The sequence below is a fragment of the Sturnira hondurensis genome, unplaced genomic scaffold (genome assembly GCF_014824575.4).
Source record: "Sturnira hondurensis isolate 20B ecotype Veracruz unplaced genomic scaffold, ASM1482457v3 Scaffold0007797, whole genome shotgun sequence".
NCBI lineage: Eukaryota > Metazoa > Chordata > Mammalia > Chiroptera > Phyllostomidae > Sturnira > Sturnira hondurensis.
In genome coordinates, this window is record NW_028080428.1 from 879,581 (window position 1) to 902,410 (window position 22,830).

The window sequence follows — 22,830 nt, forward strand, 5'->3', positions numbered from 1 at the left end:
AGAGATTTGAGTGCCGTATGAATGGAGGGAGGAGTCAGGAGTGCCATCTAGGTTTCTACTTATGTGATAGGGTGACCACAGATGTCCATCACGAAGATAGGCTGCTTTGGGGGTGGAGTATGACCTGTAGGGGCGCCCTTCGGTGTCCTGCCTATCGGTTGTAGGGTGGCGTCGATTGGCTGTTTCGAGGAACGCGCCAAAAACTGACCAGAGCGGGAGGGAGGTGTATCCTGTCGTCATTTCCGTGATGTTTCCGGTCCTCCCTTTCCCGGGAGCCCTAGCTCCGGAAGTCCGGCTGGGACCGCCATTTTGACTTCCCGACCTTGGACTCTTGACGGCTTTTTGTCTACCATCCGTCCGTCCGTCTGGTGCGGCCATGTCTGCGCTGACGCCGCTGCTGCTGAGGGGCCTAACGGGCCCGGCCCGGCGGCTCCTGGTGCCGCGTGCCCAGGTCCATTCCAAGCCTCCGCGGGAGCAGCTCGGGACCTTGGTGAGGAGCGGGCCGGCCCGGGAGCTCCGCGGGGGATTCGGGGCCGGCCCGGTCTGGCGCGCTGGACCTCGGGGCTCCGAGGACGACGCCCTGCGCCTCGCTGCTCGCCCGGGCTTGTCCGGAGGGCGCGGGGACAGTGCCTGGGTCACAGCCTGTTGGTCGGTGCCCTAGGGAGCACTTAGTGAGAAACTGTTGAGAGGGCAGTGACGTTATAGAAAGTAACGGGGTGGCACTTCGTCAGCACGGTAGTAATTGCTACCGCGATGAGTTATTAGGTAGGGTAGGGGGCAGCGAATACCCAGCAGGTCTTTGTAATTCGCAGGAATATGGGAGGATTTAATCCTTAATGACAACTTTCTCCTGTTTGGCGCCTTTATACCTTGCCTCAATGGCAGAGCCCGGCCTTGAATGCAAGTCTTCGGAACCCAGGCTGGCCGGCCTGTAGCCAAGAGCAGAGCCGGGCGGTCACTGCGCTTGAGGACTGACACCCGCTGCGCTGACACTGCCGTGCAGGTCTCATTCAGCCCTCCCAGGGACCCGAGAGGAAAGGGCCATTTTTACTCCATGGAGCGGTACTGGAATTTAGGAGCAGTGCTTGGACAAAAGTCACACCCTTCAGTGGCAAAGAAGGAACTGGGACTCAAGTGTGACTCCAGGTTTTGCTGTGACCTTTACTACTACAGGGAATATTGAAATGGCTCTAAGAAGCCTTTTATCCCCGGCCCGAAAGGTTCCATAGCAGTCCTGGAAAGGAGTCCTGGAAAGGAGATGGGAAGGGAGGGTTTTTTCTTAATTTTACTTATTTTTAGAGAGAAGAGAAGGGAGGGAAACATCAATGTGTGGTTGCCTTTCACATACCCACTACTGGGGACCTGGCTTGCAACTCAGGCATGTGCCCTGACAGGGAATGGAACTAGTGACCTTTGAGTTCAAAGCTGTTGCTCAATCCACTGAAACATACCAGCCAGGGCAGGGAGGGGTTTGTAAGGCGAGGAAGGGGCGGTGCATTTTTAGAATGATCAGCCCATGCAAGGTTCCTGGGTCCCAAAAGACCAGCCATAAGCAGGTTTAAACCCTTGTTCCTGTCCCTTCCCTTTATTAACTGATGGTGAATTTCTCCATGGACTCTAACCCTGGCGTCCCCCCCCCCTTATATGACCCTTGACCTCAAAGCCCGGAGGGGACCTTGGATCTGCTATATTTCTTCCCTCTGGAGCCCGAGTCTTCACTCAGGGAGGGGGCCTTTGGGCCGGGCTGCCTGGGAAGGCCGCTCAGATGGCCAGAAACCTGGAGGGCTCCTTACCTGGGGCTTCCTTCTCTTGTGCTGTGTAGGACCTCGCCATTGGGCTCACCTCCTGCTTCCTCTGCATCCTCCTGCCGGCCGGCTGGGTCTTGTCTCACCTGGAGAGCTACAAGAAGCGGGAGTGAAGGGGCCGTCCTCTCCCTCACCCTGGGACCCGACCCCCCACCCGTCCTGATGGTGCCTGCTACATTCCCGGCCGGTGCCCCTGGATCCCGTCCTTCGGTTACAGTGACCTCTTCTGTGATTGTGACCTCTTGATTTCTCCACCGGGACACCCTGGGACCACATATTTCTGTTTATAAGGCCCTGTTCGGTAGGACCCCCATCCCCAGCCTTGTAACAATAAAGTCTATTTAAATCTTGCCTCAGAAACTCATGGTGACTTTGCCCTGGGCTTCTGCTTCCATGCTTGAGCAGAGGTGCTTGTGGGTGGGGGTGTGGAGAAAGGGTCCGGCTGGTCTCAGGGTCCCACTGGCCGGCTGCCGGTGGGAGGTCCCCAGTGCTTAGCCAGTCTCCTTGCTGGCTGGGAGGGCTCCTTTCTCTGCGTGCTTTTGTGCATTGAAATGTCTTCTGGCTTCATGGGAAAACAAAGCCTGTGGTCCCTGAGCGGCTCACCTTCTCTAGTGCCGCTTGTTGTGCCAGGCTCAGGGCTGTGTGTTTCTGTCTGTCCCCCATTGGGGCCGCCTTCCCGCTCGGCAGTCGGTGGGCTGCAGTCATTGCTCAGGTGCCGTTGCCTTTCCCAGTTGGAGGGCTTCGTTCCTTTTATCACTATATCCATAAATAATTACAGCTTTCTTGTTCTCCCAGCTGCTTCTCTGTCCCTTCCCCTTCTTAGCTCGGGGGATTTGCTTCTCTTTCATCCCTAGGGCTCTTTCATCTTTTCAGGGGGGGGGGCCGGGTGGCCTCCTTAGCTGGGCAATGCACTGGCTCGGAGTGGAGCCCTGATGTCGTGTCTGGAAGGAGCTCTCAGACCTGCTGCCTGCTCCCCTGGAGGACAGCTCCAGCTCTCTTTTGTGTTCCCTTTGCTGGAGTGAGCTGCGTGATTTCTGAATAGACACAGGGTCAGTGTCCCTCGTGGAGCCAAGGCTGCCTGGACCCGGACTCCAGGGGTCAGGATGGAGGGCAGAACTGCCAGGTGAGAGCCGGGGGCTCTAGGGTGTGGTTGGCTTTAAGCCCTGGGCATTGGAACACACATCTCCCCAAAGCTTCCGCTGCATGGCTCTCACTCTCGTTTCCTAACTCATGTTAACAGAAGCTCAGGGTGGACCCTGCTCTCCCTCCTCTTGTCTAATCCTTGGCCTTCTCGTGTGGTATCCCATGATGCCTGTGGGGCTCAGTGCCTGGATCCTGTGTCAAGTTCAGCTCCTGCCCATGGCTGCTTCCCTGAGGGTTGGGGAGCTGGTTACCTGCCTCCCAAAAGGCTTGTTTGCTTCTACACAGGCCAGCCTTTGTGTGTCTGGGCCTGAAGGAACAGCGCCTAGAATGCTGAGAGGTATTCACAGGTTGGGGTGTCAGTCAGGGGAGGCGCAGCCAAGGTGGGATCCGAATGGCCTACCTAGGCCAGGCAGGGGTGCTATGGTGTGGAGGCCATACACTTGGCACGTGCAGGTGCCTTAACAGCTCCCTTGTCTTTGGGGAGAGGGGCCTCATGGCCATCACCTCCCAAACAACTGGGTCACCCCTGTCCCTTGCCTCACTCTGGGAGGCTTTGCCTTTGACACATCTCGAGAAGAGCGCTCCAAGCTGCTTGGTCCTTGGTTGGCCCAGGTTGCCGTGGACACAGATTAGGCCCTGAAGCAGCGATGTAGCAAGAGTGGGACCCCATTCTTAGAGAAGAGCTGTCTTAAGTTTCTGTAGTAATTCCACTGTCCTGTCAAGGATTTTTATTTGGATGTTCCCTATTTTTCATACCTCTGGAACCCAAAGGGACAGTGGTCCCCTTTGTCCTAGGAGGCAGCAGCAGGCATGGACATGGGCAGGGTCACACTTGGGGGTGGAAAGAGAGTTTAGGGTGCAAGTGACCTGTCAGTTTTGAACCCTGTTCTTCCTTTGGTTCTTCCCTGTTCTCCCGAGTCTGGGGGGACTGGCTGGCGGCGCTGGTGTGCACGCGGGTGAGGGGCAGACGGCAGCTGTGGCTGCCGAGAGCAGTGGACTGGGAGGCAGAGGTCTGGGTTGGAGGCCTGGTTTGGCCATTTACTTTACGACCTTCTGCAAGTCATCCGGCTTCTCTGAGCCTGTTTTTATCGTTGTAAACTAAGGTGGGTGGCCAGGAGAATAATGTCCTCCCTGAGATGTGCCCTAATCCCTAGAATCTGAATAGTTACCTTACCTGGCACAGGGGACTTTGCAGATGTGATGAAAGTTAAGTGTGTTGAAGTGGCAGGTCACCTGGTGGGCCCAGTGTGGTCACGAGTCCTCACGATGGACGACAGATGAGGAAGGCAGGTGATGGTCGTCCTGGATATGCCACCTGAGGACTCTTGTCCCGCTGCCTGCCTGCCTGCTTGCCTGCACTGGCTTTGGAGATGGAGAAGATGGGCCGGGAGCCAAGGAACACAGTGGCCTGTAGGGACTGGGCGCAACCCTCAGTTTACAGCCAGGAAGCTCGTGGGGACCTCAGTCCCTCCCACAGCTGCAGGCGAGGAAACTCTGCTGCCAGTGTGCGCAGGTAGGAAGGAGGTCCTTCAGAGCCCTCGGAAAGGGGCCCAGGTAGCAGGTAAGTCAGTTTTGTCCTGCGTGACCCATGCCAGACCTCGGACCTTGAGAATTATGAAGCTATACACTTGTGTTCTTTTTTTTTTTCTAAAAGATTTTATTCATTTATTTTACAGGGGAAGGGAAGGAGAGAGGGAGAGAAACATCAATGTATGGTTGCTTCTCATATGTCCCCTGCTGGGAACTGGCTTGCAACCCAGGCATGCACCCCGACCGGGAATCGAACCACGATCCCTTAGTTCACAGGCCCGCTCTCAGTCCACTGAGCCACACCAGCCAGGGCATACTTGTGTTCTTTCAAACCGCTGGGTCGGTGGTCTGTTCATGGCGGCAATAAGGGAACCACTGCATCACTCTGGTGCTTGGAGGACTCTCCCAGAGTGTGGCACACTCAGACTGGGTCCTCAACAGACTTAAGATTCTTTTTTAATATTTTATTTATCGGGATTGAGCGCGGGCCTGCGAACCACATGACCGTGGTTCAATTCCCAGTCGGCACATGCCTGGGTTGCAGGCCACGTCCCAGCAGGGGACTCATGAGAGGCAACCATACATTGATATTTCTTTCCTTTTCTCCTTCCCTTCCTCTCTAAAGATAAATAAATAAAATATTTTTTAAAAAAGATTTTACTTATCCTTGGTGAGGAGGAGAGGAAGAAAGAGGGAGATTGCTAAGAGAAACATTGATCGGTTGCATCTCCCATCCCCCCAGTAGGGGATCAGGCCTACAACCCAGGCATGTGCCCTGACCAGGAGGAATCAAACCAGCGACCCTTCACTTGGCCGGACAGTGCCCAACCCACTGAGCCACACCAGTTAGAACCAGACTTAAGATGTTTTGGAATGTGAGGCATTCATAGGGGGACAGTTCCCCGAGGAAGAGTGTGTGAGTCTAGGATGGGGAGGTCTCGCCCACTGCCACCTCTGCCCCTCCTCTGCTTGCTTTCTGCTTTGGGGGGCCTGGACCCTGTCCGCAAGCACCGACCCAGCCAGAAGCCCTCACACTCAGCCCCCACACACAGCCCCTGCCACGCTTCGGCAGTCTGGCCTCTGATTCTGGGGCTGCCACCTCTGGACCCTTGTGGGTTCCTGCAGCAGCAGCCCCAGGGGTTCATCTCGGGGCAGGCACACTCCCATTCTCGCGTCCAGCAGCTGCCTGCCTCCTAAGCTGGCCTCAGAAAGGATCCCTGAGCCCTTGTGTTTGGCCAACCTTTGAGGCTTTTTCCTGGCCACAGCCTTCCCAGGGCCAATGCCATTGTCCTTGTTGCTTGGCCTTCTCCACTGAGAGGTGGAAGAGGTTGGGTGGGCCTGGAAGCCATGTGGCCCCCCGGGCCTCTGTGCTATGCTGTAAACCCTTCCTCTGAGGCCAAAGTTTTACATTATGGGGTCTTCTCTCCCTCCACCTGACAGAATCTTACAGATGTGGAGTGCAAACACGCTGCTCACCAGCAGGGCTGTGAGGAGGCATCTGTGCCATGCCAGTATCTGGAAAGTAAAGCTCTGGGCTGGCACCTGTCCCCTTTGCCATGGTGTCCCACAGCAGCCGGAACCATATTGCCAGTGTGGCTGTTTCTGTACAGACCTCGCCAGCCAGGGGCAGGCCATCTTTAAGTCAGCTGCTGGGAGGCAGAGGCAAGTCTGGGACTGTGCTGGTGGCCCCTGGCAGGTGTGCAGCTGAGCTTTAGAGGCATCAGGGCAGGGAAGCCAGACTCTAAAATGGTAAAAAGTAACCCCACGGAATGAGGATAAGAGAGTTATTAGCCACAAGTGAATCAACATGGAAAAGAGTGTGTGCTCCCTTCCCTGCTGTGGACCCCAGTTGAAGTAGGGGGTAGGGAGGTTGGAGTTGTCTTAGAGCTATATTCAAGATTTTGAAAAGCCTAATAGATATGTTTTTGTCATCAACTGTCTTATTAGCCCTTCATAAATACCAATTCTATTCTACTGACCAAAGAGCTGATGGGCAGTCACAGATTTATTTCACTGTCAAAATCTGGAGAAGGAATGAACAGTTTGGTAGGCACAGGGTTCAAATTGGGTGGACCCTTTACTTTCCTGAGTTTGGAAGAAACCCCAAGGCTCAGTGACCCCATAAATAGTAATTTGCAGTGTTTCAGGGACACAGATGGGACATTTGTAGTGTTGGGGTGGGAACACACTGTGGGCTGCGTGGTGAGCCGGGTGCTACTGCACCTGCCTTCCGGGCGGGAGGAAGCGCATGCACACGGTCAGTCTCATTCCCGTACTGTCACGAGCTGAGGGACCTGATGGGGGCCCAGGCAGCCCGCTCAAGCTCCAAAAGGCCTGAACAGGGAAAAGCCAGGAGCCAGATCTCCGGACTGTGGACCCACTGGATGACAGGATCTTCAGCATCCAAGGCCTTGCAACCACTTTATTTTTAGGTAATTCACAGACAACTTTAACATCACACAGAAAGACCCTGAGTACCCTCTACGTGGTTTCCCCATTGGTAACATGCTGCAGATCTAGAGTACCGCACGTAGCAGGGGACTCACACACAGCTGAGATGCGGAATGTTTTCATCTCCACAGAGATCCCACCTGTTTCCTTTTTACAATGACACCCACTCTCCTCTGGCCCCCACCTCCTCCTTAACCCCTGGCAGCTGCTCGTCTTTTTCATTTTTATCAACTCCCCATTTTTAAAAAGACCTTGCTTTTCTCAACCAGAAGAGCACGGGGTCGAGTTCGGTCCTGAGACTTTGGCCTTGACACGAAGGGAGCTGTTCTCCCTGCCGGAAGCAGGACACTAAAGCCCGCTCAGAGCCCAGGCTTGTGGAGAGGGGGTGGTGTCCGGGCACAGATTCCCTGACTCCTGGGCAGGTGCTCCTCCCTGCCGTGAGTTCGAGACCCCCCGCAGCACTGCTGCCTTGGGTGATTTTAATTTCACCTTCCTACTTATTATCTCCATCATACAATCCGCGTTTCGAACTGCGGAGAAAGGAAAACTGAACAGGCTCCAGGAGGCTCTTCTCAGCCCCGGGAGCTTGGAGAACCTGGGAAGATGGGGCCCAGGAAGTGCGCGGGTGCAAGGTGGGTGGGGCAGTAGTCCCAGCACCAGGCTGCGGCGGCGGCCCAAAGGACAGCCAACCCCTCAGAAGCCGACGCTCGAGGGGTTCCCGTTGCTAGGGGCGTTGCCAAGGAGGGGCCACGAGGCAGAGCTCTCTTCCGGGAGGAGGGCGACTGGTAACCCGGAAGCCGTCAGCAGTGCGGCGCTGTTTAAAGATGGCGGCGGAGGAACCTCAGCAGCAGAAGCAGGAGCCGCTGGGTAGCGACTCCGAAGGTACTGACTCGGGGTGGGCTGTGCACCCCAGGCTAGCGGGGGCGATGCCGGGACGCTGGTGCCCAAGAAGGCCGGGGGCGGAGCGACCGGAGGCCGCGGACGAAGCGCACGGTCGGCCCCTTCCTCCTTCACCGCTGCCGCCTCCTCCCCTCCCCCTCACAATGGAAGGAGCTGCCGCCGCGACCCCCGGCCGGGATGGCGGAGCAGGCCCGGACTCGCGGCACTTCTCCCTCACGCGCTCCCGGGGCGGGGCCTGAGCTGCCCCGCCCCCCTCAGCCCCCTCGGCGCCGGTCTCCCAGGTCCGCGGCCCTGCAGCCCCATCGTTGCATTCAGGCCGAGGCCTGTGTCGGCTCCGTGGCCCGCCCGCCCGCCTTCCCCAGACCAGCCCGCGTCCACGCCCGGGAGGGCGTCGTGTTACAGTGGACTGCGGCACACAAAGGACTGGGCGGCCGCCGGGGATGCTGCGGGCATCTGGGGGAGTGAGCGGCCGCGGGTGTGTGCCCCTGAATACTGCAGCCTGTGTTTCCGGGGAGCCCCCTCTTCTGGCCTTGCAGCCCCTTTCCACCTGCCTGGGCATTGTTTTTTTTTTTTGATCCCTGAAGAGTTGGCCCTTTCAAAATGGTGCCACTCGCTCCTTTTTCACCCACGAGTTAGGCCCTGGGGACTGAGTAGGTCCCTTGGGTGAGGGGACAATCCCATTGCAGGGCAGTGGAAGGGATGGTTCTGGGATAGTCAGGCCCCAACGTATTGACCTTAAAAGTCATTTAGCGCACACACTGGTTCCAACTGCACATCTGAGGGACTGAGCACTGGGAGACCCAGGCTCCCGGAAGGGACTTGTTCAGGATCACAAAAGCTAAGGAAGAGCCAGGACCAGCATCCCTGGCCCCTGGCTCCTCACGGTGGCTGCTCGGTGGGGTCCACAGGGTGCACCTGCCCAGCTCTCCGATGGGCACGTAATAGTATGCCTGTACGTATCATCTCAGGGTATTTCAGTGGAGGAGGAAGAGGGTGGAATTAGCTCCTCTCTAAAGCGGAGGGAAGTTCTCAGCAGTGAGGTGGCAGAGGAGAGGTATTGTGGAGAAGAGCTAAGCCTTTGGAATTAGGCACACGGGGGTTTGACCACAAGTCTTTAGTAGTTGTGGTCTTGGGCAGATACTTCGCCTGTCTGCATTTGTTTTATCTGTAAAATGGGCACCATTAAGAATACACAGGACAGCAACAGGAGAAAGGGTGTGGTCAAGTAAAGTGCAGGCTCCCGGGAAGCTCTCCTTCTCTTACTGTCCTCAGGAGACCCATCCTAGCCCCGGAGCACCCCCAGGCTGCTGGCAGCGATGCTAGAAGGCCCGGAAGGGGGTGCTAGAGCTGGAGGGACACACCTTGGGGTGATCGCCTCTGCCCCTCGCATTTTAAAGATGAGAAAACTAAGACCTGACAGGCAAAGGGCTTTGCCAAGGTTACAGAGTTGGGTGGAGTGAAATGGAAGATGTGTGCTTTCAGATTCCAAGCCTGCTCAGCAGGCTGCTTTTGTTCTGGGTCTAGCTGCCTGGAGTGGAGCTAGCCAGGGCCCACCACAACCCTTGGCCTTCGGCCTTCTTCCTCCTTCAGGTGTTAACTGTCTTGCCTACGATGAAGCCATCATGGCTCAGCAGGACCGAATTCAGCAAGAGGTGAGGGGCTCTGGCCCGCTGCCCATTGTTTTTCTCTGCTTCGGAAGCCCTCTCCTCTCCAAGCTGTGCTGAACACTGGATACCTTTATTGGGGGGCGGGGGTCACTGTGCACCTTCATGTAGGTGCCTTGGCTGTTCAGTGTGGGCCGCGGTAGCCACCTGCCGGAGCATGATGGGTTTCCTGCCCCCCACAGATCGCTGTGCAGAACCCTCTGGTCTCGGAGCGGCTGGAGCTCTCGGTCCTGTACAAGGAGTATGCTGAGGACGACAACATCTATCAACAGAAGATCAAGGTGGGAGCCTGGCTGAGGGGTAGGAAGAGCCCTGGGTGTGGGCTCAGGCCTGCTTCACATCTGCTCCTTGTGGGGCCTGGCCTCCTGGAGGGTAGGGTGTCGGGGGCTCCCCTGGTCGTTGGTTCTTAAGCATGCAGACTCTGGAATCAAAGGCCCATAGTAGGCCCTTCAGTGTCTCTGAGCCGTGGGGTCCTGGTCTTTAAAACTGGGATGAAAGCAGGAGCCTGTGGTTACGAGGCTGCGAGAGATGACACCTGTGGGGCGTGGTGCAGGCCGCTCTCTCCGGAAGTGGGTGGTCTCGGTGCTCGAATGGGCTGGGGCTGTGTGGGGGCACAGGCGTGGGGCAGGCACATGCCCCAGGGTCTCTGTGGAGAGGCAGGCAGCAGTGGGGAAAGGGGCCTACAACCTTTGCGCCAGGTCTGGTGCTTCATTTACAAACAGGTAAGTTTAACCACTCACTCACCTGTGAGCTGGGAGGTTGAAATGTGGCGGCGGGTATGTGTGAATGGTATCCATTGGCATGCTCTGGGAGGTTAGTAACTGTTACTTCTCCCCCTCCCCCTAAAGATCAGAGATGCTTAGAATCTTTCATCTGAAAGGAGGGGTCTTCAGGTGACCCATGCCAGGGGCCAGGCAGGTCACCCGGGTAACAGATAGTAGTCGGGTCCAGTGGTGAGTGGGTACCACAACCCTGAAAAAGCCAGTAGCAGCAAGTGGAAAGCTCCTGAGGCTGATGGGAGTGACCATGCCTGTCACTTCATTGTCGCCAGATCTGCTTTTCCAAGAACCCAGAAATTATTTTGACGCAAAGTCTCCAGACTCCTAACAATTGGCAGCTGGTTCACATTTAAAATGTTGTGTGGGCCACCTGGCTGGCATAGCTCAGTGGATTGAGCGCGGGCCTGCGAACCAGAGGATGGCGGTTCAATTCCCAGTCAGGGCACATGCCTGGTTGCGGGCCAGTTCCCGGCAGGGGACGCAATTCCCAGTAGGGGGTGCACGAGAGGCAACCATACATTGATACCTCTCTCCCTCTCTCCTTCCCTTCCCCTCTAAAGATAAATAAATAAAATCTTTTAAAAAGTCTTTTAAAAAATGTTGTGTGGGCCAAACAATACCGCTGCAGCCCAGCTCCAGCCGGGCATGGCCTGTGGTCTGCTCTGAGCCCTTGCTCAGTGTGTCTGTGATCCACCTGAGGTTTGTGGGGAGGGGAAGGCACTGGCTCGGGGGACGACAGACCGAGGAGGTTTGGGTCGGGACCACACCACTTCCAGCCGTGTGATCTGGGGCAGCACATGGAGCATCTCGGGTGGAGAGGTTCCTGCCTCACAGGACGAGTGAGGCTTGCTGGAGGTGACAGTGGTTAGGTGCCAAGTTCAGTGGTTGGTTAGTGGAGTGGAGCCCCAATGTCAAGGCCTACCTGTCCCACTTAGGTCGCCCTGGCAACATCGACAGGGTGGGAGTCTCGGGTTCTTTCCCATCAAGTCACTCAGCAGATGTTTGGGTGTCTGCATGCTGCGTGTGCAGGAGACCGCCACCCTCACTGTGTGTTGTGCCTGAGCCCACCTTTGATCCCAGGGAGGCACCTGAGTCTGGATGGCAGGGCCTGGAGAGAGTGGGTGACTTTGTGAAATGGACCCTCTGAAGATGAATAGATAATGGCCACTGGCCAGCAAGCAGCCCAGGGCCTGGCAAAGAATGAGTGCTCAGAGGGAATCTGGTAACTTCCGGGAGCCACGGTGATTCGGACTTTGTGAGCCGTTGATTCAACCCGAGTGGGCCGTGCTGTGGGCCAGGCGCTGTCCTGGGTACAGCAGGTAGAGTGATGACTTCCACTGACAAATCCCTGCCCGCGTGACGCTTCGTGGGAAGACAGGCAGTGAGCTACAGGTGACCGAAATGTCTGCACTGTGGGGGGCAGTAAGTGCCGTGGAGAACAGTGAGGCGGGGCGGGGAGAGGGGTGGGGGGGCTGGGTGAAGGGCTTGCTGAGGAGGTGGTGTGTGAGTGAGGGAGTGAGTGGGTAGGCACACGAGCAGGTTGTGGCGGCCTGGGCAGGAGCGTGCGGGTGATTTGAGGACCAGAGTGGAGGCAGGTGGGGCTGGAGCAGAAGGGGAGGCAGGAATGGGAGATGTGGGGGCTGTAGCCAGAGGAAGGACTGGGGGATTGTGAGGAGTATCGTCAGGTTTTGGGGTTGCTCAGGTGGCTGGGGTGAGTGGGATGAGTGCAGGTGGAGGCACGGAGGCCTGCTGTGGAAGCTTTGTAATAAACCAGCAGGCAGGGGGAGGGATGCTGGGGCCCAGGGCTCCAGGGCAGGAGGGTCGAGCACTGGGAAGCACTTGGTACCACGTGCGTTAAGGGTGGCGCCGGAAGGACCTGCACTGGATTGGATGTGGTGTGAGGAAGTCCGTAGTGACCGTGAGGTTTTAGTCTGACAGGCAGGTTTGCAGTCGATTGGAGGGGAGGCCAGAGGAGCAGGCACGTGGGGAGATGAGGGCCTGCCATGCCGGGCTGGGCAGTTCAGAGGGGATGTGCGTGAGGCCGGTTGGATGTGTGAGTTGAAATGGGAGTTCAGGGCTGAGACGGGTGGGCAAAGAGTTATAATTAGGGCTGTTTAGACCCCAAGACTGAGGACATCCAGAGTTGGTCAGCAGAAACTGTCCCAGGCCTGAGCAGGGTTGTGTCATTCACGTGGCAGTCGCTGTGGACACGTATGTGTCATGACCACCTCTGACAGGTGACACAGTGTGTCTTGAAGGGTGTGGTTTGGAGGCGCCCTTACCTCACAGGTTAGAGGGACGAGGGGCAGTGGCAGTGGCAGTAAGGTGCGAGGACGTGGGGCAGTGGCAGTAAGGAAGCACCCCAAGCCGTGGGGAGTTGTGTGCAGGTGTCTTGGGGTGGGGCCTAAAGGGACTGGAGGTAGAATGAAGGAGCCGTGGGGGAGCAGGGGAGGGTGCCCGGGCTGGGGCGCGAGGCGTGTCTGTCAGGCAGCAATGACAGCCCCCTCGCGTGGGCCGGTCTGTGGATCTGGGGGAGGAAACAGGCAGAGATCACTTAGGTGGCACTGTGAGCTGGCAGGTGGAGTGGGGAGCTGAGCAAGGCTGGTTCCTGCCCTGGCCCCACCCTGACCCGTGTGCTCTGGCCTTGCAGGGTTTGAAAGGCCCCATCCACAGGCCAAGCGGTGCTCACGGGTCAGGGACTGGCTCGCTTGCCCGTTTGCCTGAGCAGACAGCTCTGCAGGCCCTGGCCTTGTTCTAGGGGTTGGAGACGGAGCGTGGTGTGGCGGGGGGCTCATGCAAGTGGTGTGAGCATAAGTCACGGTGTCCTGAGGCTTTTGAGCTCCGGGCAGTAGGTCACTAAGTGACTCTCATCACCAGGGACAGCAGCCAAGGGTGGCAGGTAGCTGCTTGGGGCTCAGGTGCCACTGCTGCGGTGTGACCTTTGTCGGGTGGCTCCTTGGCCTGCCTTGGCCCTGGCCGGATGTTGATAGGCAGGGGCGGGGCGGGGCTGCCTCTCTGCAGGACCTCCACAAAAAGTACTCCTACATCCGCAAGACCAGGCCCGATGGGAACTGCTTTTATCGAGCTTTCGGGTTCTCCCACTTGGAGGCGCTGCTGGATGACAGCAAGGAATTGCAGAGGTGAGGAGGGTGGGCGCTGAGGGGGTGGGCAGCACAGCCCATGAGGGCCTGCGGGGGCTCCCCCCTCCTCCCGCTCGATGACTGGGAGGTCTAGCTCCACCAGAGGCCTGCCCCGCTGGCGGGGGAGCCCATGCCTGCTTCCTCCCTCACACCGCAGGTTCAAGGCCGTGTCTGCCAAGAGCAAAGAAGACCTGGTGTCTCAGGGCTTCACTGAGTTCACAATTGAGGATTTTCACAATACGGTGAGCCCAGCTGCCTTGCTGCCTACTCTGCCAGAGTGGAGGGCGGGTGGCCTGGCTGTGGTGGTGTCGGCCCAGCTCCTCCCTCATCTTGCTCTCTGTCCCCACCGGTGGCAGTTCATGGACCTGATCGAGCAGGTGGAGAAGCAGACCTCAGTAGCTGACCTGCTGGCCTCCTTCAACGACCAGAGCACCTCGGACTACCTGGTGGTCTACCTGCGGCTGCTCACCTCTGGCTACCTGCAGCGGGAGAGCAAGTTCTTCGAGCACTTCATCGAGGGCGGGCGGACTGTCAAGGAGTTCTGCCAGCAGGTGCCACCCCCCACTTGTCAGATTCAGGGCCCTCCTCTTTCTCTCCTCTCAGGGTGGGGAGCTCCAGGGCCTGGGGGCCAGTGGGGGACGTGGGGGGGCACCTGGACCTGGGCCCTGACCCGCACCTGTGCCGCAGGAGGTGGAGCCCATGTGCAAGGAGAGCGACCACATCCACATCATCGCTTTGGCCCAGGCGCTCCGCGTCTCCATCCAGGTGGAGTACATGGACCGCGGGGAGGGCGGCGCCACCAACCCGCACGTCTTCCCCGAGGGCTCCGAGCCCAAGGTCTACCTTCTCTACCGGCCTGGACACTACGACATCCTGTACAAGTAGGGCTGGCCCCGCCCACCGCCACCCTGCTGCCCTCCCCTCTGCCAGGCGCTAGACATGTACAGAGGTTTCTGTGTGGTTGTAAATGGTTATGTTTCACTCCTCCCTCCCTGTCACACAACCTTCTGTGTTCTATTAAAGGGGATGCTGGTGGTGAGCCACGTGTGCGTGTCCCTGCTCTGCTGCTGCCTGCCTGGCTGCTCTGTGTCTGGCTGTGCCCCTTCCCCCTAGGTGGGTTCCCAAACCTCCCTGCCAGCAGCAGCTTTGAGGGGCTAGGCCTCTTGGGGCACCCCTCCTGGTTATTGGGATTCTGCTTCCGTTGTGCCTCCATCCTTCTGGCTGGCCTCAGGGGCTTCCATGGACATTTGGAGGTTCCTTGGAGACTCACCCAGGGACCTAGGACCATCAAAGCTTCGAGTTGCTCCCTCATGGGCCCACCTCCATCTTGCAGTCTGGCCAGGGCCCCAGACCCCAGCTGCCTGCTTTCCGTCAGGGGTCTGCTCGGTCAAGGACTACTGGGTAGAGAGGGCCAACATGATGTGGGGGGCCTGGCTCAGCAGGCGGAGGGGCTGGGGTGCCTCCAGTGTGCCCCAGGTGACCCCACCCTGGTGGGGAAGGGGCAGCCTTTAAGCCCCTGCTTGGCTGAGTCCCCAGGTCTAGGCAGGACTTGCCGGGCTGCCATCCCCCTGTCCACTCCAGGCCCTGTGCCTGTGCCTGCTTTGCGCCCCCTTTGCTTGGGCCACAGTGTCTGCATTGCCTGCCTTTCTGCCTTCACCTCCTTTCCTCCCCACCCCAGACTTGTGGGGGCTCAGCCCCCAGGCTGTGAGCTCCTTGGGGGCAGGCCCTCAATAAATGTGAAGTGCTGCTGCCCACCTCTGCCACTGTCTGCTCGCCGAGCGCGCTCAGCAGCCCCTCCGAACCAGAGCGCCTGCCCACCCCTGTGGGTTACCTTCCTCACCCAAGCTGGGGCTCGGACAATGGGAGCTGCAACAAGCAAGGTCTTTATTAGGAGAGTCCTGAGGCGCGGGGGGCTGAGGGAAAGGATGGGGGGGCCAGGTCCAGCTGCAGGCTTCAGTGACCTATTAGAGCTGGGAGCGAGGTCCAGCAGGCCCAGGTGAGTCTGCAGGCAGAGGAGAGAGGTTGGGGGAGAGTGGTGGGCTGTGGGCTCCCAGGCTGCCTCCCTGCGTGGGGGGTAAGCGGGTGTGTTAGTGTGCAGGGGGTTAGTGGGCAGCCACACAGTGGGCCAGGCCCTGCTTACCAGTCCTGGTCAGGGTGTGCAGTGGGTGCCATCAGGCTGGAAGGCAGAGGACACTGAGAACTGGCCCTGGGGGGCGGGGGGTGGGGCAGGGAAGGGGCTGGCGGGCTTAGGGCAGAGCCACAGGTACCTACCCACGGGGAAGTAGTGGGGGAGCCGCCGCAGGTAGATGCTTTCGTCCTTCTCCAGGAACACACAGATGATCAGCCGGTCCACCTGCACCAGGGCCTGTTCAGCCTGGGGGAGCCACCCTCCCAGCTCCCAGCTCTTATCACTGCCCCTCTGCCCCCGGGGCCCTGAAGGGTCACCTGCTTTGCCTTTGGGACGGCCACTCAAACTAGGCTATACCCTTGACAGAAGAGGTTCACAGTGTGTGTTAGGAAAACAAAGTGAGCAGACGGAATGGGAGGGCATGCAGGAAGCACCCTTGGGCAGGGTGCTCTGCACCCTGGCCCTGGGCAGTGACTGATAGGGCTGGTCAATGGGATCCGGTTGTGCCTACCCCCACCCCTTCCAGCCCTTTCAGCTGGGCCCAGACCTCACCTTGTCCTTGTGCTGCTCCAGCCACTCCCGCAGCGTGGCCAGCACGACCTCGGCCGCTGCCTCGTTGGGGTAGCCTGGGGACCCAGCAAGAGGGAGAGCCTTGGCTCAGGCCTGCACAGCACCCACTCCTTGCCCTCTGCACCTCCCACCCCACCCCACCCCTCAGCATGCCTGGGCCGGCCCCCGCCCGTCCACCCACCCACCTCCTCTCCATGACTTCACTCACCAAACACGCCGGTGGAGATGCAAGGGAATGCCTGGTAGGGGCGGAGGGTAGAGGGATCGAGGACAGCGTCAGCGCCTGGCTCCGCCCACCTGCTCCAGTGGGGCCCTTTCCACCTGCCCCACTGCTGCCCACACGGACCACAGGCCTGCCCCACCCTGCCCTGCGCGGCCCTCACCACGGAGCGGAGCCGGTGTTCCATCAGCAGGTCGAGGCTGCTCAGGTAGCAGCTGCGGAGCTCGGCAGCCTGGCTAGCACTGGGCTGTCCGTGTACGATGGGCCCCACCGTGTGGATGACATCTGCGGGAGGCCACTAGGTCAGGCTGGCCCGGATCGCGGTCCTCGGTTCTCCTGCCAGCCTGGGCCCTCTTCGCCCACCCGACGTTCCACGGCTCCCCAGGGGAGGACCTCTCCCCTGGGGGCACACGGTGTGCTTTGGAGCCCAAATCCACGCCTCTATAGACATGGCAGGCCCACGCCGGGTGGCTCCCCACATCTGTGTGCACTGGGCTAAGACATGGGGTGCCAAGGAGTGCGAGAAGGCCCCGCCCCCTGAGCTCTTCCCCCACCTCCCTTCCCGTCCTCCTCTCACTCCAGCCTCCATGCGCCCCTCTCGGCCTGTTTCTTGGGTGTGCGAGAAGGGGCCAGGTCCCGGCACCGAGGGCTAAGAAGCGCCCCTTGAGGAGGCCTCCAGCAAATCTGGGAGTCGCACCAATGACACAAGTCTCCCTGTGTGTGCCCCACAGGGCTGCAGGTATCTGGACTCACACTTGGCAGGCAGCCGATAGCCGCCAGTGATCTTGGCCTTGCCGGTCTCGCAGTTCTGCAGGGTCCGGCACTCGTCAGTGAGCAGGGGCCCGGCGGCCCGGTGAATGCAGCCGTCCACTGCAGGGGAAGGGCAGTCAGCTGTGGGCTCCCCGTGTCCCAAGCCGGTTTCACAGAGAAGGCTGAGGCCCACAACAAAATGGCCCCAGTCCCCTCTATTGTGCTGTGGCTCACGTGGTACCCGGCCTTTCTCCCTCAGCCTCCGGCTGCTCCCGTTGCCTCCGACCCCGGCCTCCGCATTGTTTCCCACCTAGGGAAACCGAGGCACCGAGAAGCCACTCCTGACCCAGGCCGACAGCGACGTCGTATGGCCGGCAGGGGGCGCACCCAGCCCGCCCTGCTCTTTCCTGGCAGCGCATTGAGGGCGCTGGCGAGCTGGGGCCTCCCGGGAGGTGGGCGGTTCTGAGTGGTCCGCGGGAAACGCTACCCACGCCCAGCCAGGGGTAACGTCCCACGGTGCACCGTGGCGAGGCTCGTCGGGCTGCTGCACCGGCTCTAGGATACACTGTGCAGATGCGGAAGCTGAGGCCACAGAGTGACAAGTGGCAGATCAGATAGGGGCCTGGAGCCTGGTCTTCCCGGCCCTCCAGGGGCGCACCCTGCTCCTTAACGAGCTGCCTTGTTAGCACATCCGGCTTAATTGGGGTCAGGCCTGGGCTTGTTATGAGAGAAAGGGCGGCTCTGGGGCCTAGCCAGAGACTCTGGGGACCCAGGCCCAGGTAAACAACTGGAGCAGGGCAGGAGGGGCCCTTCAGGTCCGCCTCTCCTGGGTGCCAGGGCCTGCAGGAGAGGAGGGGCTTGGCCCTACGCAGGCTGGGGTCAAGTCCAGACTTGCCCATCGCAGCCTGTGCCAAGAGGGTGTGTTGGCAAGTCCTTTCCCCTCTCTGTCCACTGCCTCATCTGGAAAACAGGGACAGTGATGCCTCCTCAGAGGTGGAGTTGGGGTTCTGGCCAGGAGAAGACCACCCTTTTCTGGCAGCTTCCTAGCTCCCACTGCTCCCAGGCCATGCCCAGAGCTCCCTGGGCACCAGCTGCTGGCTGCTCGCAATGCTGGGAAGGACCGCTGTCTCTCCATTTTACAGACACACACAGCAAGGCCCTTCTTCCCCCATCACAGCCCCGGGAAGTCTGGGGACAAGTCCAGGGACACCAGCTGGACCACCCCCCTCTTCTGCTTTCTTTTGTGCCCTGTGGGTCCCAATTAAACCTAATTATGCGACTTCACTCTAAGCTAGTACCAGACTTCTCAGAGCATCCTACAGTTGGGGTTGGACGAGGCAGAGGCGTTGAGGGAGCCCTGGGGGCGCTCTGGGACTGAGTTCCCGCCCCTTCTCTGGTGCAGGGATCAGGGCTGCTGTCGGCCTGGTGTGCAATGTCTATGTGCAGTGTGTCTGCTCTGGGTGGGGGTGCCAGGTGACCACCCGGCACCCTGTGTGGCAGCAGGAGCCACAGAGCCGGGCAGCTGGGCTCAGATCCCAGCCTTGCCGGTCACAGAGGCGTGACCCAGGGCCCATTCTCTCTAGATCTCAGTGGCCCCATCTGTAAAATGGGATGATAGTAGACAGCCACCTCACAGGGCTGCTGAAAGGATTAGGTGCGTTAACTCTTGTAGGGCAATGATTTTCAACTGGTGTGCCACCAGAATCTTCAAAACATGGCTACGTGACTATTTAGTCAGGGGCACTGCTCTCTTTTCCCTTAGATTGTGAAATGGAAAAAACCCCAAAAAACAGCCCAGCCAACAAACACAACAGTAGCTGTCTAGTGTGAATGAATTAAAATTATACCTATCTTTTTTGTCAGATTGGCAAAAAATATAATACTTTTTGGTGTGCTGCCGAAGTTTAGTAATTTGTTTACATGCCATGTGATGAAACTCGCTGCTGTAGGTGCTAAAGCCAGCGCCTGGCACGAGTGGGTTTGACATGCGCTCTAGCCCTCATTTGATTGGGACTCTGTGGCGGCCTGGGCCCGTGTGCGTGGGGAGGCGGTGTCCAGCCCAGGTGTGTTCAGAGCACAGGGCTGTGTCTGAGCCAGCCCTCCTGGGGACACCCCAGCCCTGCCCAACCGTGTCAGCCACTTGGCACCCAGCTGCGGTGCCAGCTCCCTGTGCTGTCGGCCCCGCAGGTGACCTTGGCCTGCTGCAGGGGGCGGGGGTGGCGTGCGGAAGTGGAGCTCCCTGGGATCTGTGTTGCAGGGATTTAATGTTTCCTGCCCAAGTGGACAGGCCCGCAGCCAGGCCTTCAGGGCTGACCTGGGGGCATGAGGTGGGAGGAGGGGGAGGAACCGCAGCTCGCAGAGGCCGGGGCTGGAGCCCCTCTCGGGCGGCCTCCAGAGCGCGGGCCGGGCCTTGTGACTGCAGTGCTACCAGCCAGGGCGGCAGTTCCCTCAAAGGCGAGCTGAGGGATGGGCCCTGTCATCACCCCTGGGCCAGAGCCCAGACTGGCCCCTCCTGCCACCTCCCTGTCCACACACCAGCTTTTGTGTCCTCCCACATCTGAGTGCCACAGGGGACCCCTGCTGTCTCAGCTCTTGCCGTCTCCTCACACCATCTCTGACACCAGGCTCTGTCCTGGGCTGGTGTGAGGCTAAGCCAAGCCCTGGAGACGGCAACGAGGAGGCTTCCTGGGGCTTCATCCAAGAAATAACTCCTTCCCCTCCCCCCTGGACCCAGGGGCTTCTGGAAAAAGCTCTGGCCCCTGGCCCCTGGGGCTGCCTGGTGGGAGGGGGTGTTCCCAATACATACCCGTTGACCCCTTTGTCCCCTCCCTGGATCTCTCAGCTACATTCAGACAAACCTCACACCTCCGACTTGACCTCCACCCCACCCAACCAACAGAAACCCGGCGTCCCTCCTGGAGAGGCTGCCTCCCTTCCAGCAGGTCAGGGCTGAACGCCCCCCCTGCCCGAGGCCCACCCAGCCTCCTCCGCTAGGTGCCGAGCAGTCACCCTCCACACTCTTGTTCCATCCCCACAGCCACCCCAAGAGGGGCTGTTAGTGTTTCTGCTTTAGAGGAGGAGAAATTGGGGCACAGAGAGGGTGAGAGACTTGCCCAAGGTCACACAGCCATGCACTCTACTCGTCTAGGGCGCCAAAAGGGTCTCCCGCACACCCCTGCCCCGGCTGTCTGGCTCCTGGTGGCTGTCCTCACCTTCTCTGGGAAGCCGATGTCTGTGCCTGCTGTGTCAGCATCCCTCCTTGTGGCCAGCCCCTGCAGCTGGGCTCCTGCCCCCCTCCTCCCGCCGACACTCCCCCTCCCGACAGAGAGACTACTTCGGGGACCCTTCATTGCTCAGAGGTCTGCAGCCATTCACCTTGCTTGACTGTCCAGCTGTGTCCATCCAGCAAGGCTGCCTTGGAGACCCTCTGTCCGTGTCCTCCTGCCATGCGCCCCACCCCTTCTACCTGCTTCCTGAGCTCCTCGGACACTGCTGCCTGGGGACCCCATCTGCCCTCTCTGCCCCAGCCCTGCCTGGTCCCAGGCGCTCCCCCCAGACAAGCCCAGCGCCCTGCTCCCCAGCACCCCGCTCGGGAGCCCAGCAGCCCTCCTGCCAACAGCTTGGCCTCCACGCCCCACACTCAGCCTCAGGGCTTCCGCTCACACCTAGCCCGAGCCTCAGAGGCCAGGTAGGTAGGGACCCACACTGGGAGAGGCCAGGCCTCCTCACAGCCAGCAGAGGCGGAGGCAGGCAGGCTCCTGTGGGGGCCATTTGCCAAAGCGTTTAGGATACATTGGCCGCTATTTAGGGTGCTGTAATATTCATGAAGGGAAGATTAGATATTTAAATTTATTCGGTAATAAATGCATCTCAGTGGGGGAGCATTCCTCATGCTAAACAAACAAGCAAGCAGGGGCTAATTAATTATTTACAGGAACTCAAGGAGGCCTGTGGCCTGTGGCCCAGCCCGAGGGCAGGAGACGCAGCTGCCCTCTGTCTTCCCCCACTGCCCTGTCTGCTGGGTGTGGCCCCTGCACACCCCTTCTGGGGTTTCTCTCCCCAGAAATCCTGCCCACAAGCTTGCTGGTGGCTTTGGGCGAGTCACTCCACCTCTCGGAGCCTCAGAATTGGCCGCAGGGAGCTGTGGGGAGGACTGAGAGACGCTGAGGGGTGGCCTTGGGGTGAGAGACGGGCGGCCAGAATGATTTAGCAACTCGCGCTGGAGCAGAGCGAACACTGAGAGTCGGAGCCCGTCTGGAACGAACCCGCTCCTCCACCCCTTCATGGCGTCACCTCGCTCTCCGCCCTCCGTGTCCTCGTCTGTGCAAGGTCAGGGGCAGCACCGCCCTCCAAGGTTGGCTGAGCCTCCAGGGGGAGGCTGCGCCAGAGTGCCCTGAGCTTTATCACTGCCACCCCATTTTCCAGATGGGGACACTGAGGCCCAGCCATGGGCTCTGTGGTCAGAAGACTGCCGTGCCCCTCACACTCTGAGGCCTCCTGTGCTGGAGAAATGAGGTGAACGGTGGGGGTTGATGTCCCCAAGAAGGCCCCCAGGGGGTGTGGGTCCTAGAGGTCATCCCCCACCCAGACCCCTGGGTGCCCAGCCTGCGGCGAGCCCTCTCCAGCCGCTTGATGCCAGGGCTGGAAGGGGCCAGGCCCCAGCTGGGCCAAGGTAGAAGCTGAGTCCCTAACAGAGTGCCAGGCCCAGCCGTAAAGCCCAGACAAAGGACCCAGCCAGGGACCCTGGGCCCTGGGCCCTGGGCCTCTGCAGTCTCCTGTGTTCCTCCCTGGGCCTGACTGAGCCGTGGGGGCCACAACCCCACGTGACGCCCCAGTGCCAGGACCAATTCGGTGCTTCTGCCCAAGCCCTCCTGGTCACTCATCCATTCAACAAACGCACGCCAGACTCCAGCCCTGTGCTAGGCCGGCCTCAGCCCATTGGCCCATGGCGGGTGTGGAGCCCACCCTTGCCAGGCCCCACTCTCTCAGTGCCAAGGGGTACACACCCCAGGGAGAAGACGGATGGACGACAGTGCCGTGAAATTCATTATGGGGTGAGATCAGCTCCTTAAATGGGGATTTGGAAACATTAGGGCTTCATTATGTACACAACGGCCGCGCCTCATTCATCATGCAAAAGTCACTCCCGTTATTAAAAGTCCCTGTGGCAGCTGCGTGCAGGGGCCTGGTGGCATCTTGCCCACTGGGGGCAGGGCACGGCCCCGCCGGCCTATCCCAGAGCCTCCTGGGGGACAGAGCCCCATTAGCCCTCCTATCCAGGGAGGACCGGCTGAGGACCGGGGAGGAAGTGCGGTTCACCTCTAAGGACTCGGTGCCTCGGTTTCCTCACCTGTAAAGGAGGAAGCTGATGGCGGGCCCCACAGCCGCAAGGTGAGAGCGTGCGGGGTGCTCTGTGGGGCCCTGCCATCCACACAGGGGTGGTAGGAGGGCCGGGGCCTTCACCTGGGGGGAGCCTTGTCACTCACTCCCTTGCTGCTCCCCAAGGTCCATGAAACAAAATCCTCGACTCAGAGTGAGGCTGGGGCACCATCTCCCACCCCCAGCACAGCCCCGCCCCAGGCCACGCCCTGTCCCACCCCAAGTGTGGCCTACAGCAGTGTTCAGAGTTTGTGGGCTGGTGGTTGGCCTTTGGGGCCACCTGCTTTCTCTGAGCCCAGCCCAGGCCAGCCCAGCGAAGGGCTAGCCACAAACAGCCTGGCCTCGTGGGGCTCGAAGGACACGTGGCCCAC

General features: G+C 59.7%; 3 protein-coding genes across 6 annotated transcripts in view; 2 read left to right on the plus strand and 1 right to left on the minus strand.

The window, feature by feature from the left end:
- Positions 1-355: 355 nt before the first annotated feature.
- COX8A (cytochrome c oxidase subunit 8A) lies at positions 356-2,156 on the plus strand. Its single transcript, XM_037053014.1, has 2 exons — positions 356-490; positions 1,823-2,156. Exons 1-2 carry the CDS (start codon positions 377-379, stop codon positions 1,916-1,918), a joined length of 210 nt encoding a protein of 69 aa, XP_036908909.1. The 5' UTR covers positions 356-376; the 3' UTR covers positions 1,919-2,156.
- Positions 2,157-7,704: 5,548 nt separating this feature from the next.
- On the plus strand, positions 7,705-15,166 carry OTUB1 (OTU deubiquitinase, ubiquitin aldehyde binding 1). The gene is made up of 7 exons (XM_037053020.1): positions 7,705-7,811; positions 9,420-9,481; positions 9,676-9,774; positions 13,294-13,412; positions 13,570-13,654; positions 13,769-13,963; positions 14,100-15,166. The coding sequence occupies exons 1-7, from the start codon at positions 7,754-7,756 to the stop codon at positions 14,295-14,297; spliced, it is 816 nt and encodes a 271-aa protein (XP_036908915.1). The 5' UTR covers positions 7,705-7,753; the 3' UTR covers positions 14,298-15,166.
- Positions 15,167-15,277: 111 nt separating this feature from the next.
- The window catches only part of MACROD1 (mono-ADP ribosylhydrolase 1), a 134,144-nt gene continuing 126,591 nt past the window's right edge, over positions 15,278-22,830 (minus strand). For 2 of the 4 annotated variants that reach the window (XM_037053016.1, XM_037053017.1), the window contains 6 exons: positions 17,084-17,200; positions 16,494-16,615; positions 16,319-16,349; positions 16,093-16,166; positions 15,684-15,765; positions 15,278-15,414 (listed from right to left, as the gene is read on the minus strand). In XM_037053016.1, the coding sequence (XP_036908911.1) occupies positions 15,377-15,414; positions 15,684-15,765; positions 16,093-16,166; positions 16,319-16,349; positions 16,494-16,615; positions 17,084-17,200 (464 nt within the window). In that variant the 3' untranslated portion in view covers positions 15,278-15,376. Of the gene's footprint in view, positions 15,415-15,552; positions 15,619-15,683; positions 15,766-16,092; positions 16,167-16,318; positions 16,350-16,493; positions 16,616-17,083; positions 17,201-22,830 lie in introns of all 4 variants that reach the window. The other 2 variants (XM_037053018.1, XM_037053019.1) reach the window with 2 other exon arrangements.

Coding starts and splice junctions, on each gene's coding strand:
- OTUB1 (XM_037053020.1), top strand. CDS start 7,754: ATGGCGGCGGAGGAACCTCAGCAGCAGAAGCAGGAGCCGCTGGGTAGC. Junction 13,413..13,569: donor GACAGCAAGGAATTGCAGAG/GTGAGGAGGGTG, acceptor CTCACACCGCAG/GTTCAAGGCCGTGTCTGCCA. Junction 13,655..13,768: donor TTGAGGATTTTCACAATACG/GTGAGCCCAGCT, acceptor CACCGGTGGCAG/TTCATGGACCTGATCGAGCA.
- COX8A (XM_037053014.1), top strand. CDS start 377: ATGTCTGCGCTGACGCCGCTGCTGCTGAGGGGCCTAACGGGCCCGGCC. Junction 491..1,822: donor GGGAGCAGCTCGGGACCTTG/GTGAGGAGCGGG, acceptor TGTGCTGTGTAG/GACCTCGCCATTGGGCTCAC.